The following is a 16,438-nucleotide window of genomic DNA, read 5'->3' on the forward strand; positions in this document are numbered from 1 at the left end:
CGCGTGTTTTCCTGCCGAAAGAAATGAATCAAGCGCAGTGATGAAGAGCCACAGAACTCTTTCTTGCTAAGAACAGGCTGCCGACAGGGTAGTCCTGAAATTTGCCTTGACTGGGCTCCCAGCCACCTGGCGGTAAACACTGTGTTACATCCCGGTAGTTGGGAGGCACTGTCCCCTGAAACGCGCGGTGGCGAAATTTTTTGAGGAGAGTAATTAACAGCGAATGGTGAAGGGTGAGTTGGTGTGCCAGGATTTGAGAACACAAAAACTGCGCAAGGGAGGAGAGAGAGAAGAGCACTGGACACGGCGCAGGCTTCAAGACAGTTTATTGATGTGACGTCTCCTTACTTCATCAGCAGCAGCGTCGTGTGCAAGAAATATGCATTTCGCCAAACGCGCCAACAAAATGACTGTATCGAAAAGAGTAATCTAAATTCCTTCCAAATTACGATTTCCATGTGAGCGGAACTCCGCTGTGGAGCGAAACGGTTTACGTCTTTGGGCAAACCAGACACTGGATCATTGAGCGTCTGCAGTAGCATGCGAGATCTTTGAACTGGTTTCGTGTGAGGCACTTGCCGGTGCATTACCAATCTTATGAGAACGACAGCATCCCGGCAGACAAAGATAATTGCCTATGCAAAGAACAAAACCGTGCGTGAGATTCTTGAAACTTAGAAGATATCCAGATGGGGGCCTCAGAAGTGTGGTAGCAAGGGGTCAGTGAATTTTTACCACTGGGAATTGAAAGTTCTGTGTTGGGTGCACTGATTTTGGTGGCGCGTTTTATGACCACAAATGTTTGGTACGCATGTCCATTTTTGCTACAGAAGTAAGGAGACGCCTCTTCAATGAACAAGTTCAGAGAATGCTCATAATCTAATCGAAAAAAAATCGACAGAACTGTGTCGAAAATACGACATAACGGTTTGTTGTTTTCTCGCAACGAAAGAGTTTTTTGTTGTTTTGTTGTATTTGTTTGTACTGCTGTTTTGTAGTGTGTAGTTTTGTAGTAATTGTCAGCAGTACCTACACAAAGTTCTATTGCTCGAAGTTCATGGGGAAAATTAAGAACAGAAAATCGGTTGTGATGACAAAACAAATTCTAATGTGTTTTTAGACTGGTTGTTCGAGGAGTTGCAGCAGTCGCAATCAAGCGATTGTGCGCCAATCATCTCCCCTTCCCTGCCCTCTCCGAGGCTTTGCTGTCCCGGCCGGTCGACCAGCCACCGCGACCGAAATTTTGCCTCCTCCTCCAATTTTGACGGAAGGTGCGAGGAACGTCAGATGACTACGTCATAGCACAGACACCTTTCAAAGCATTTCTTATTCATTTTTGCTATTTGCAGTATTTCCTGTGAGCTCTCGGCGGCATTTTTGTCTTCCATGCGCGTTGTTTGATATGTAGCCCAAAGTTCTTGACGTACGCGTCGTCACATCCTTACGACCGGAAATTTCGTGATTGTCAACTCGCGTTGAAATGAAGCCCGCCTTGCATGCCGGATCGGAAAGCTTTCGTGGTATTTATAGTGTGTGGCGGGCACCGCATTATTGGTCGTCACGCTTCGCATTAAACACGGTAATCAACGCTGCAGTACAGGGCGAAAGGAGGCGCAAGAGAGCAGTGGTCTTCATATGGAGGTACAAAATAGCTATCTTCGAAGACGGTTCGCCTGCGAGAGGTGTACGATGAAAAAAATATGAACGAGGTCAATGTTCCATGACCCCTACAGCAAGCAAAACACTCTGAAGCATAAACGGACTGGTACAAACATATAAATATCTTGTTTTTTTGCGCATGTATACATACACAAACATACACACACGTTCTCGTGTACACATACTGTAGATACATGTGCATATACCTATATGTATTGATGTGTGTGCGCGCATGTGCGGTAAAACGGAAGGTAGGACGGAAAAATGCTCGCGCATTGAGGGGACGACGCGGCTATGTAAGAAGCATATTGTCCCGAGCTAATCAATGCATTGGCTGTGTACGCCCTTAATTCGTCAATCAGAATGATGGGCCAGCGGAATGCCCTTGGCTGAGACGTCAGGCCAATAATAGGTTGTCAGCGCAGAGGACGAAGAAGTTGCCTTTCTCAAAAATTAGGCTTGTTAGGGCTTTGAATTGAACTTTTACCATTTTTAGGTGTATCATTTTATGCAGGAATTGTCATAAACGGCGGATATACGAACCGCGCTTGTTTATTTGTTTAATTTATTTATTTATCTCAATTACCCTAATGACCCAGAAGGACATTAAACAGGAGAAAATGTGAAAGCAAAATAGGGTCAAAGCAATTAACAGGATGAGATACAATGTTATCAGATAAGGCGAAGTAATCAATAAAATGTCGAAAGGCTGGTAAATGGCCCTCTGGGTCTGAATTGCAACACCTGTCAAGCTTGCAAAACGAGCGGTAATGGGAGACTTTACACCAGTTTCTACTTTCCCGAGAGTTTGCTTGCCACATATGTGTGATTTCTGCTATAATTTGTTAAGTTCGCTGTTTCAAGGAGAATCGGGATCGTGTGGTTGAAGAAAATTTTTATCAAATACAGGATACGTGTTGATCTGCACTGTAGAGCTGTCATGCATCACAAGAAATCGACCTAGCAATTGTTGACTTTGCCATCATTAAGAGATATAGACCATTGCTCCCACACATTACGTGAACGCTTTTTTCAAAAGGAAATTTCCTGTCTTTTTGTCCAATTCGAGTGCAGAGTTTTCTTATACAGCTTTCGAAAATACTCCAATCTCTTGTTCTCTCATCGCAAAATGTCACTTCGTATGGATAATGACATTTATGACGACAGATTTCGCATACGCGCTCTGCAGCGCAAATTTATACTGAGGGACAAATCTTTGTCGGTTGAAACCAGTACCCTTTCATTTTTTAGGTGCTTTGTGATGCGCTTCTTGAGAATCAGACTGCTGAGGCTTTCGAAGCAGTGTGCAGAATCAAAGTGGACGGCACACGCCACTTAGATGAGCTCTCACGCAAGCTCTGTCCGGAGCTGGACCACTTCGTTGCCTTCTCATCTATCGCCTCTGGTCACGGCAACATTGGACAGACCGGATACGGGTACGCAAACTCTGCAATGGAGCGCATCTGTGAGCGCCGCGTCGCGGATGGGCTGCACGGTGAGTAAAAAGTCCCACTCATACCATTTGTGAGTACACACACGTGCAAGAATTCTAAGTGGTTCCCCGGGTCCTTTGGTGATTACCGGGTAGATGCGACACGGATTTTTCTAGTCCTACTACGAGAATGTTTAGAGAGGGCAGTAAATGCAGGGCTCTGGCATTTTTACTTGAGTTCTTGGAAACGCGGAAACATTTCTGGGGTTCATTACTCCTTGTTAATCCCTCCACAGTTTAGAACATCTGGGGGCCTTCATCATATATGAAAGCGTAATACAATTGTTTACAACTTGCACTGTAGCATTCTCTGTTAATCAGTAAACTGAATTTCAGTGCTGTCAGGGTTCTACTGTAGGGAAAGAAACACGACATGGCCAGTTTCAGAGGCTTAACTAATGAACTCAGATTATAACTGTTCTGTCAACCCATGTGTGTTTTTGGACGAAAGTATTTATACCTGCCTATCACATTTGTTTGTAACATTCTTGCAGACACAAACGGTCTAGGATGGCAGAGCAAAATGCTGATGCTCTCTGCTTGACGAAGGCCCTGTCTCCCATACAGTGCTCTGAAATGTACAAAGGATTACAATATTATACAAGCGCTAACGCAATGACAAAAATTAACATCCAATACAAAGTTTAGTCGGTTTTCAAAACATGTATGCTTAATGCTTTGAATTGGACAGTATGTACGTTCCGAAGGAATTTTTGAACCTTTTGAGTTCTCTACATTGCTGCGATAAGTCAAGAAAAGGTGGGTTGGCGCAAGTTGAATAACACTGACGGATTTCGCATGATTTCGTTCCTAATATGATTAGCAAGTTTCAGCTCATATAAATGGTTTATTTTTAGCACTTTGTCTTATGAACACCGGGGCCGTGTTATGAACATGGGTGACAATGACGTCACACAACTCTTGTGAAGCAGTGCATACGCCAGGAGAGGAGAAAGAGGACTCTAGCGTGGCGCCTAGGTATGACTCCCTTTTTTTCTGTTCGGTTCTGTGCGCCAATCCAACATTCATCAAGAAGGAACTAGCCCGCTTCGTAACTTGTCCGCTGCAGAACTCGAGACCGAATTGCCAGAAGAAATATTGAAAGAGCACCTAGCAACAATGCCTGGCTTCAGTTCGCTGGCGACTGCATACATATTATACAGCCGCCGACAATCACAGTAATGTTTTCCGTAGGTTTCAGTGGGTACTCTTTATTTTGGCTGTCATCATTCACTTTTTTTATTCGCGATGTTCGCGGATCGTCCATAACTTCAAATGAATCAGCGTATTGGTCCCAACAAAGACCCAATACTTTCGTCGCCTATGGGACCTCCTCCTCCTCTATGTAATATTTTTATGCATGTTTAATACAAGGACCCAAATGATTCATATTCTGGTGCATTGAGTTTCACGTCTCCAAGCTGAACACAGGAAATGAGAGACGTCGTAGCGGAAGCCTCCCAGTTAACATTTGGCCACGTGAGGTTCGTTAACCTGTAGTGAGGTTAAACAGCCCTCGGGTATTTTCGTATTTTGCCGCCATCAAAGTTAAGGAGTGCCGCTAGCAGGATACAACCCTGCCACCTTGAACCAGCTGCTGAATTCTGCAACAACTGAGTTACATCGACCGGAACAGTGGAATTGATTAGCATAAATATGTTGAAACCTACGGTGGTTGCAACGTTGACAAACTCGAATATTCAATTCAATGTACCCTAATCAAATCACCGCATTAACAGCGGAACTTCGCGCGTTGCTCTTCCAGGACTGGCAATTCAGTGGGGTGCCATTGGGGACGTTGGAGTGTGGCACCGAACCAAAGGCGACGACGCCGCGGCCGATGTGTACGCCCCTCAGCGCATTGGGAACTGCCTTAGCGTGCTAGACCGGTTCCTGAATCAAAAGCAGCCCGTGGTGTCCAGCTTTGTGAAAACAGAGAGGTCTTCAAAGACGGACGAAGCGAAACCTACGACGAGAGACATCGTCGAGACGATTACACACATATTTGGTAAGCGACGATCGGTGCCTAATGCCGCATGGCCTCTGTCTAATCACCGCTTATTAGGGATTAGGGATGCTATTCTTTAGTCAGTGACTTCATAGCCAACGGGCGTCGCTGTGAGTTGGTCTTGCTCGCTTTTTTGGTCAAGGTATCATTGGTGTATTGTTCATTTGCAAAGTTGGAGTTGGAGGGATTAAGCAGTGAGACAGGTAAATTACTAAACACCGACGAGCCAATTCCGAGTGCAGTTGGTTTATTGACGTTTTACAACTAGGGTAAGTTTTCCGTCTACTTATCGTGACCAAAGCGAGATCAGTCGAGGCTTATATGCTAACATTGCCTTGTTTCCGGCCTCTAAACTAGGAATGAAGGGAGGGGAATCTCGGATATTGGCACCTGTCGTAAGAGGGATATCTGTACTGTGTATTTCTTGACTAAGTAGTTCTGCTTTTGTCTGCTCCACACATGGAGCGTAGACTAAGTAACCCCGAACAACATAAAATGAGTAAGCCAGAAAGAAGGTGCTCACGAAATGGCTGCACATCTAGTCATGTGTTCTGCATTGTCGGATTACCTGCATTTACGGTGAACTATTTTTATTTTCCATTTAAACAAACTGCTGGCTAATGCTTTGGCCCGAGCTAGATAGGCATTGCACCAGAGAAGCTTACAAAACAACTAAACAGGATGTGCATCAAAAAGAACAACTGTTAGTACCACAGACGCCACTCCAGGCGCTCTGTCAAAAAAAAAATGGCATGTGCGAGTCTTATCGAAAACTCATTGGGCTCAAAAAAGACAGTAATGCACTCGTTGCATTCCTTCGTTGTTCTGAAAACAACAACCACATGCTGCTTTGCTGGTTAGCTCAAAAATTTCTGTCGAGAGCAGATTCACCGCACACTGTGCTGTGTTGCCTTGCTTTTTTGCTTACATAGCGCACAACAGCTACTTTAAACACAAGCTTGCTATGGCGTGCCAAGTACACACTCTAAAGACAGGATCTAATTTGAAACATCTGTTTTCTTTATTTCTTTCGCGCAAGGCAGGATCTTCTCTGCAGCGACGATGACTTTTACGCTGCTGCGAGCGGAGACGGACGAGATATTTGTCAGTCATAACACTAGCAAAACTGAAGCTGGCGCGCGGGTACGGCACGCGAAAGTTCGTGTCGCATAAAGCATGGCCCCAATCTATATTTTCTCCTTAGTTGTATCTTATCTCAGGCTCCGCAATGAGTCTGGGATCGCGCCAGCTGTGTCTTAGGAGGTTACAGTGAAATTCTCGGCACAGAGGGAGGGGGCGCTCCGTAAGACGCTTCACACTCCAAAAAAACTATTTTTATAGCAGTTTGCTTTGCAAAAATGACAGCCAGTGAGTACTGTGCACTACTCCTTATTTTCTTAGTAGTATTCAGCTCAACAGAATTCATGTTGTTTAGCCGGAACATTCCTCTGATATTCCTAGGGTTTGAGTACGTGACACTTAGCGTGCTGTGATTGTTCTGTTCCGCGAAACATCAGGATTCCTTGGTGATGCAGAATGCTGTTTTTTTTTTGGCCAGTGACCAGCATTCTGCATCACCATGATTCCTGACCAGACGGTATGCCGTCAAACCCTCGACTACATCAGGATTTCTTATTGGGACACCTGTTTTCAGGGGTGAGAAACTCAGCAAGCCTGGATGCAAACATGAGCCTCGGTGACCTTGGCATGGACTCCCTGATAGGCATCGAAGTGCAGCAGACGTTGGAGCGAGACTACGACGTTGCCCTGTCTATTAAGGAAATACGCAAGCTTACGCTGAGCAGACTTCAACAGATTGGGAAGGGTGCTGGCGACAAAGTATGTCCAGTCGAAAACGCAGACGAAAAGAAGCCCGAAAGCGGTAAGCTACGCTGTAAAATTTTCTCTACCGCAGCGAACAACTCCCGAAATTAGCTGACGGCAATCATTTTTCTATAAAAATTATGCCGGTGCTCCCACGCACAAACACGCTAGTCAATAAAGAATTATACCCCATCGGTCTCTGTGGCACATGACAAAATCGTTTGGGATGGAGTACACTGCCGCAAGTCAGAGCAAAGGTGTTTGCATTAGTTGGTTTTCTAAATTAGAGATACTTGCCACGAGTAAAGGCACGTAACATGACAGCGTAACATGACAGGAGAACACAGAACACAGCCGGAGAAGCAGTAATGTTCATTGCACATTTAACTAACGCCTATACTCTTACGAGCGAAGTATATGCGCAAAGGTTGCCAACATAAACTATGAAAATTCAAAACGACTGTCTCCACGCAGGGGGAAGAGATGTGGTAACGAACCGCTTCATGACTGTCAAGCCCCGTAATGCGTCAAAACGTGTATAAAATTCATCACGTAATAACTAATTGGCAAAAATTAAGAAAAAACCTACCACAAACACTAAACAGTCTCATTATTACGTCTCCACCCCTCACCTTGCGTTCACGTCGCTTTTTTCGTATTAAACATACCCAATAAGTGTGAATAGTTTTAAGTGGAGGCTTTCCTGTTTTGCTGCTAATAACTCACACTAGAATATGATTCCGGAGTTTGGTTTGGAATATAGCTGGCGCTCGCGGACGCCGGAGCCGGAGGAGAAGGGGGAGGGGAGGGAGGGTGAAAAGTAGAGTTAATGGCTTTAGGAATATATCTAATCAAAATTCTTCAAAGCGTTTTTTTTTATTTCACAGTGTCCCTGTGATGTCATTCCTCAGTGAAAAATAACCAAGTTTATCATAGATCAGGTTGTGAAAGTATGTTACGTCATTCTGAAGGTGGTGTATGTTTAAAACACCACGTTACGTGCGCGTAGGTATCATTCCCGGCTGGAGGCACGCAACGCGAGTGCGGCCCATTAAAACACAAGAAATGAAACTTTGAGAAACATTTTTCCCATTTCACATAATACCCATGGAAGCGGCTCTTTTTAACAGTTGAGTTCTTTGAAGAAGACTGCTTTGAAGAATAGCTACGGCGTCTGGCAGCACCCCTTATGTTCGCAAACACGGAGTTGGTCTTTACTATTTAAAAACCAGTAGTTACTCACGGCCCTTCCAAAGATTCCCAAGATATGAGGAGAGATTAATATGAAGAGCACTTAGCGAAGGCCACTGCTCTTTCTTTATTTGGAAACAGTCTTCGGGAAAAAAAAGTTCAGCGTTTGTGAAGTCCGGTTCAGAAAAGGCACAAGTATAATTGTTATGTTCTAAAAGCAATCAGTGATGTGCTTTTAGGTTACAATAAGACTGGGACTATGAATGATCCGCTTGCAAGGAATGGTGCTTCTGTACTCTGTCTCAAGGGGTGTACTCACAAAACAGCTGGGCCTTTATTGATAAAAAAAATCCTCGCCACTAATGGCCGTGGTGGGCAAGTCACATCAGCTGTATCTTAGCACCGCTTTTGCAGAAATAATTTTTTCTCCCTTTTATTTTCCACCTTGGATAGCGCTACATCCGAGCAGTAATTAGATTTATCGGCACAGATCAGATAAGCGACAATAAATGCTTTCCATTGCAGATTCCGCGGAAGCCTCGCAAGTGCCGCGGTTGCAGCTCATGGAGAGGCTACTTCCTGACCGGGTCTTGGTCGATATGAATGGTCTGGAAGGATCCACGCCTCTGTTCGTGGTGCACTCCATACAGGGCAGCATAAGCGCCCTCCTCGACCTAGCAGCGCACCTGCCCGTTCGCGCAGTCGGATTGCAGAGAACCGCCGATATCCCCGTGCACTCCATAGAAGAGATGGCAGCCACCTATCTGCAGGTATGCACATGCATGCGCTGAAGCTGATTCGCGAATATATTCAGTATTAGAGTTTTCTCTACCAACCTAACGAGAAAATCAGTAACCTATCTCCAGCATTTTCCTTGTGAAATGAAGTTTGAAACCAGTGTGCCTTATTTACAGCCACGATTTCAACGAAAATAGCGCGCGAAACACAGGAACGAGAATAGGAGACGCGCAAGAACGCAGCGCTCTGTCAGTGTTTTTTTTAATTGGTTTTGGGGGAAAGGAAATGGCGCAGTATCTGTCTTATATATCGTTGGACACCTGAACCGCGCCGTAAGGGAAGGGACAAAGGATGGGGTGAAAGAAGAAAGGAAGAAAGAGGTGCCGTAGTGGAGGGCTCCGAAATAATTTCGACCACCTGGGGATTTTTAACGTACACTGACATCGCACAGCACACGGGTGCCTTAGCGTTTTTCCTCCATAAAAACGCGACCGCCACGGTCGGGTTCGAACCCGGGAACTCCGGATCAGTAGTCTGTGTGTGCGTCTCCTATTCTCAATTTCTGAGTCCTATTCTCGATTTCTGAGTGTGTGCGTGTTTCCTAGTCTCGGTCCCGTCTTTCGCGCGCAGTTTTCGTTGGAATCATTCCATGTATCTCAGGTAATTGGCCCAATATTGGAATTGCATGGTTTCACTCTGGTCCATTGAGAATACCTTACTGACATTGGGCCGATTAGCCGTGCTGATAGGGATGTACCAATTGGCCAGAAAATTTTCGTAATGCAGCTAATTTATTACAGCCCAGATCAAAGAGTGAGTTTATTGGAGGTTCACGTTGCTTTAGTTCTGTCTTTTTTATTTCGGGAATGCGTTTTAAACAAATACTCTTTAGGGCACTTTATGGCCGATGAAACGTGATGCACTTTGGCGAGCGCCACTCGTGAACCACTGCAAGTACTCACCAGTGCTGTCGAAAAGAGGGCATACTTTGAGTTTGGCGATTCTGATGGGGCCAAGCTATGGAGTTATGCAAAATTTCACATACTTGCGGCGTTAAAACAAGATGTTCAACACCTCTAAAAATTATAACACTGTAGAAAAATAAAATCTGCTGGACGCGGCTGTGACCGAGAGGAACTGCCGGGTTTCTAAGCGGAAGTTCGCTACCAGTATTATAAAGCGCCAGGGTTGATATGAAGAATGCGCCACCTAAGACCATAGCAGTCAGCCGCGCTTGATTCATATTGCGCTGGCAGTAGGTCACTTCTCGCCACTTCATTTAGTTTTATCGCCGTTTAATTTTGCCATAACCAGACTCAGTTCACGTTCATTCATCTATTTTTGTTGCCATTCGGCCCCACTCATTCCTGTACGGCAACAAACACTAGTACCTTTTACTTATCGAACACCTACTGAAAGCACAAAACAAGGCTGTGCCATTTGATTCTTGGCTTCTAATGAGATTTTAATGTATAGTGTTAAATGTCTCGTCGAAGCACTGTGAAACCGTGAACTGCTGCTTTATTCACGGTAAAGGGGCAATTTTTTTTCGGACGTCCTATAAAGGACACTCAGGAAAAAAATTGTTTTAAGTTTCCACACCGTGCGATACCCGATGACTGCTCAGCGTTACCGGGAGCGCTCTGAAATTGGTTTTCTATCTGAGCTCCAACGTCTGTGGAAAGTGCGCATGTCTTACCGCAAGCTGAACCTGTTACTTTCCACTAAAGCACATTTCACTCAAATGAGACCACTGTTGAAGGAAACTCACGACAACAGCCAGTTTACCCCAGACCAGTTGCCATTGTTCATGTTTTGTCTGTCATTGCCTCCCTTCTAGTTGAGACTGTACCATTACGGCCCCTCCTGCAGACGCTAATTGCTCTTGCGAAAATGCACGAAATACCAGCACTTGGCGGCGTGCTAATTGTCCTGTGCATATAAGTGATCTTATTTTGGTAGATATGCCTTGACGCGGCAAATAAATACCACAACGCAAACAAAGCTTCCACCGATGGCTGAGTCGTAAGGTTTGAAACTGGCAGCGCCCCCTGGATCGTGCGGCATCAGCTAAGACCAAAACACTGCAGTTTCCTTTCTTCCGCACTTTCAGTGTTTGTTCAAAAATTAGTCGTTGATTTCGCGCTGGTTTTTTAATAATTATATGAATAGTATAATAATATATAGTCATAACATATAGTAGTATTACTATAATGTTTCATTAAATTCAAACACATCGTTGAGGGTCCCCAGGCGAAAAAAACTGCTATGAAACAGCTTGAGAGTTCATGGGGCCCGTACAAGGCGCGATGATGATGATGACAGTGAATTTTTATGGCGCAAGGGCGTCTGCGGCCAAACAGGGCCATGGCACAGGGTGTTTTCGTTTGCTCAAGGTGGGGTGTCAAAGACCAATTTTGCAAGCATTTCACCCTGATTAAGCCGAGCACCAGGCCAGGGGAAGCTCGTGCCCATTGTATCATCACTGGGTACCCGGTGGCACTGGGTAGCGAACCCGGCACCTCCCGCATGCGAGGCGGATGCTCAACCACTAGGCCACTGCAGCGGTCGGCCCGTACAAGGCAGCAGCTTACAGAGTATCAGAGGGAACTAACAGCTCAAACACAAAAATGGTCATAATTTGGCACAGCTCTCAGGCAATTTAGAGTTCACACGCAAACATAGGCACAAATTGTTCTTTAGCGTACATGTCAGGATGGGAAGCAAAATGAACAAAACGTTGCAAACAGCACTGGAGAAAATGTTAACAGAAGAATCATTAATGAGCGTCATTTTTCTTGAAATAATTAAACATGAAAAATTTATAAAGGACGTCATGAAAAAGTCGCCGTGGTCAAGTGAATACCTTGCTGTGTATATTTTTTATTAAAATGGGTACTTTGTTTCTTAGGGACTGCAACATGCAGGAAGTGCGTCTCTAAGGCATTAGCCACGTAACGCTGCTACGTTATAATTCCGCTATGTTCTCTTTGACGCAGAAACTGATGGAAGTGCAGCCCACCGGCCCATACCACTTGGCCGGATACTCTTTCGGAGCCGCCGTTGCCTTCGAGATGGCCTTGCAGATGCAGGTGGCTGGGGTCTCTGTGGCCAGCGTCACACTGCTCGATGGGGCACCCTGCTACGTGGCGGCGCTATACTCTGAATACGAGTGCCGTTTCGCGGGAAATAAGCGTGATCCTGAGGCGTCTCTGATCTGCGCCTTCCTCATACAGTACACTGACATCGACGTCCTCACGGTAAGCTGATGTGCTCGTATCTTTCACTCGTCGCTCAACGGTGGATATTGATCTTATGCAGCGATCGTCCTGTCATTTTAAGGCGCAGATATTCAGGGGACGCTAGGAACAACTCCGTCGATTTAGAGCAGTCGAGAAAAATTTAATCCTTTAGCTCTGTCTCTGTTTGTTGACGTTTGTACTGTTGCAAGAGGGGCACTTTTATACCTTTAAAGATCGAATTAACTATGTGTTTGCTAGTGGATTCAAGGTCGGGACATCGATGCCTGAAAGGATTGGCTGCCGGCGTTTTAAAGTGAATGGCGGTTTAGTTGAGGCCATGAAATCCGCTCAGAAAAACAGATGTCGAAGAGTGCCTTTTACTCGCTAAATCGGCCGGTTATGATGGCATGTGTATTTATTTTCCTGGTCTTCTCCAGTATAGGCCCCGTCTTGTTGAGTGCGTTCTCTCCGAGGTCAGAATGCGGTACTCTGTCAATACAGGACAATATATATTCGTCCTCAGTGCGCTTTTAAACGCGCATTCCTGGCCTAAGCGGCTTCCTGCGTTGTCTCGTGCAAGAGGGGATGAAGTTGTCCGTATGATCTCTCCTGTTCAGGGCTCTTGAAACCGATGCGAGACCAGCGGATCAGTTAGCCGATCAGTTATGAACACCTCGACACAGATAGGTGGCAGTGAGCGGGAAGGAATGCCGATGGCTCTGGTAGCCCGTGTTTGTGGTAGAGCATCCGCCTCGCATTCGGGAGGTGCTGGGTCCGATCCCTAGTACCACCGAGAACCCACCGGTTTTCTAATGGGTACAAGGTGGGAGCGGTGGGAGACCGTGCTGGCTAGCTCTGACCCCAGAACGCTAGTTCTGGCGGTGGAGTGGGCTGACAAAGTCGTCGAGGGCTATGTACTCTCGACTGTTTAGCGCAACCTCTTGGCACCAAGCTCTTTCCGACTAATAAAGTGTTTTACAATCATCAAAAATACGTACAGGTTTAGGTCGCGTCCACATATGTGGGCGCAGCGCCTGAAGGGGATAAGGTCTAGTACAGACTACTGCAGTAACAGAAAGGAATAGAATGAAATTAGAACAGAAGTGGAATAAAAATGAAATAGGATTAGAATGGATTTATAATAAAATTTGAATAGAATTCCAATGCTTTCGCAATACTCGGACGTAAGTTCCATATGTGCGCCCGGTAACGTTTTCTTAAATAGGCTCTGCGGTGAATTCGCTCGCGGAATTCGTGAACCAGCGGTGAAAAACTACTTTTTGCCGTATAGCAAATCGCTGATCGCGTGACAGGTATTAGCGCAGGAAATAAGAGACGTCCCGTGATTATGCGATTAGTGCGTAAACATGGATGGCGATTTCTCAAGTCATTTGAATTTACCCAGATCCGACGGCGCTTCAACCTACTTGTCTTCACCCTGCTGCCGTAAACCTCCATGACGACGCGTGAGGACTGGGGCCAGAGTTTGGCTTTGAGGTGCTGTGCAAGCAAGTTCACCCAAGGCTGTTAGCAACATTTAAAATTAAGCTTTTTGAATTAGAAGAGTGAGTTCTTCAGGAATTCTTTGTCAGTAATGGTGTGCAGGCTGATTAGTTGATTATGAATCGGTATCTAACTACCTATTCAGTATCAGCTAATCAGCCTGCTAGTTAATACGTCTTAGCTGTATAGTGATGCACGTCACTACTCACAAGAAATTTCTGAAGAACTAGTGATGTTCATCGCTATACAGCTAAGACATTAACTAGCAGGCTGATTAGCTGATATTGAAAAGGTAAGTAATTACCTATTACGGTAATACTAAATAGTTAATACTCAATGGGTAGCCATGCAAATTTAAAATTATCACTGCTAATAACACTTCTGTTAAGACTAGTCTTCTAAGTTCTTCATTTATTGAGAGGGTTGGAGGCAGCCGTAAGTTATATACGCTACAATTTTAGATTTCTGAAAATTCCATTATTTTCGCCGCTGCAGCGCAACCAAGTTTGTGGCCACAGACAGGTGAAACCGAAAACGTGCGACTGGCAAGAACACTGGCCACTCCTACGAGCCCGCTTCGCATAATTGTGCGGGTGGCACGTACGCCTTTCGGAGCGCCCAACTACGAGCGCGCCTCTGTGTGACGTGAGCTCGTAGGAGTGGCTACAGCCGTTTCTGGCAGCGCGATTCCGCTTCCACTGAGTGCCACCCCAAAATTTTTTTGGCGCTGCAGCGGTGACAATAGCATTTTCAAAAATCTGAAAACTGATATGCATATTACTTACGGCGGGTTACAAACCTGTCAAAAAATGAGGAGCCGAAAAGTAATTAGTAAAATGTTAACTATATAATACTTGATAATTCCCGGGAAGTTAACACGCCTTAGCTGTATTCTTATGCGCACTACTACTGACAATGACATGCCCAAGAGTGTGCTCTTCTAACTCAAAAAACCTTTTCTGAAAAGTTGCGACACTCTTTGCTGAAACATCCTGTATCAGCAGGTATATAAAAATTATACTGCTGTAGTAAGCCAATAGATTTTACTGCTGCAGGAGCATGTGAAACGTTCCTATAAGCGAATAATGATTACTACTCCTGGTGGGCCAAGGCTACTACTGAAAACTTTTCGACCGGGACTTGAATGCTTTCTTGATGTATCATGTCGGCAGGTGATGAAGGTGTTTTTAGGAGTGGCTGGTGTCAACGTGGGTGTGGCGGCAGTAGTAAGGCTATCGCGTCGGTTGGTGGCCGCGGGAGGGAACGAATAGGTTAGACTTTTTGGGGCGTTATAGGATAACTCGACTGAACTAAATTATAACAGCCGGCTGTTATAATTTACAGTGCCAGGCATAGCGTTCACGGTGAAGAAAATTACGACCTTCTTGACAAGTGCCTCGTCATATACCGCAGGTCCGACAGGAACTGAACCAGTGTCCAAACTGGGATGCGAAGAAGGAGGCGGGAGCTGAAATCCTTCTCAAGGTGATACCAGAGATGAAACCAAGACGCCAAGACGTAGTCACGGCTGTTCAAGCCTTCTACGACCTCTTAGTAGCTGGTACGAAATATCGGCCGCGGGCGAAGCTCCACGGTGATGTCGTGCTCGTCAAGGCATCCAGGCCCCAAGAGATGGCGAGGCAGCTGCCACCCGACTACGGCCTCTCAGAGGTGAGCTTGGTGCACATTTTTTATTGAGACAAAAAGATGGAAGGAAAAAGTGTTCACGTTAGAAAATCAGATTTATCCAAACGCCGCTGCCGGTTATTTCAAATAACAATAAAATACTTATCAACGCAGCACCGCATAACAATATTTTCGTAATATCCTGCGCTGATAAAGTCTATGTGTTCTAATTTTCCTGCTCATTAAAGAAAGCAAGGCACGCAAAACAACACTTCAACTATGATTCAGCAGTGAATCTCTCATAAAACTTAAGTTTGATATTGCGGATATTTTCAAAGTCAGTGATGCTTAATCCGTTGCGGCTGATACGCGACATATACTTCCCCTTGCTTAAACCGGTGCCTTAAAGCTCGTGTATTTTAATATGCGTGTTCTCCTTCTGAAAGACGATATCCAAAGGTAACGCTGTCTTCTCCACCATTTTCACAACTTTTCAGTTTGTTCACGGAAAAGTGGAAGTCAAGGTGGTCGACGGCTCACACGAAACATTCCTCTTAGGCCAAGGTGCCAAGGAGTGCGCAGCCATTGTTTCAAGTCATATGTCGCGCTGAAGATTCACCAAAGGGGATGGAGATTATCATCGAGATGCACACACAAAGAGAAAAAAAGGAGACCTGCTGTGAACATTTTGTTGCTCTTTCTAACCGATCATTGAATTTCTGTCGTTCACTGCTGGCACCAAGCTCTTCTCTGGTACCAGTAGCTCATGCACATATGATTCATTGCAACAATGTTTACACAATAAACCACGCATGCTGAATACCTAACTGCTCTTGTGTTTGCTATTTTATTAATTTCGTAGCGAATCGATATTTTTGCATTGATATGGTAGTGGCTCCCACGTTGGAGGTGAGTACGACGAAATGATGAGTGCTTACTACTCCGATTACATAACATGTACCAAGCTACTATGCGGAAGCAAACAGAGGCACATCGTTATGTCATTCGAAATGTCACATGCCACTCATGTGTAGCTTATGTCCCCACCTTCACATAGAAGCTTCCGAAAAGTTCTAGCACTGACTCCCTGTTTAGGCTCTTATCATAAAGAGTCCGAGCGTGACGACGACGCATGGATGACGATGAGGCTCAGAC

General features: G+C 45.2%; 1 protein-coding gene across 1 annotated transcript in view; it reads left to right on the top strand.

Moving 5' to 3' along the window:
• LOC144100922 (fatty acid synthase-like) overlaps positions 1 to 16,089 on the top strand; it is a 71,297-nt gene extending 55,208 nt beyond the window's left edge. Inside the window, exons 23-29 of the mRNA XM_077633844.1 lie at positions 2,911 to 3,154; positions 4,917 to 5,159; positions 6,814 to 7,041; positions 8,700 to 8,944; positions 11,912 to 12,172; positions 15,071 to 15,328; positions 15,781 to 16,089. Of these exons, the coding sequence (XP_077489970.1) occupies positions 2,911 to 3,154; positions 4,917 to 5,159; positions 6,814 to 7,041; positions 8,700 to 8,944; positions 11,912 to 12,172; positions 15,071 to 15,328; positions 15,781 to 15,894 (1,593 nt within the window). The 3' untranslated portion in view covers positions 15,895 to 16,089. The remainder of the gene's footprint in view (positions 1 to 2,910; positions 3,155 to 4,916; positions 5,160 to 6,813; positions 7,042 to 8,699; positions 8,945 to 11,911; positions 12,173 to 15,070; positions 15,329 to 15,780) is intronic.
• Positions 16,090 to 16,438: the final 349 nt, after the last annotated feature.

Source organism: Amblyomma americanum, chromosome 8 (genome assembly GCF_052857255.1).
Source record: "Amblyomma americanum isolate KBUSLIRL-KWMA chromosome 8, ASM5285725v1, whole genome shotgun sequence".
Taxonomy (NCBI): Eukaryota; Metazoa; Arthropoda; class Arachnida; order Ixodida; family Ixodidae; genus Amblyomma; species Amblyomma americanum.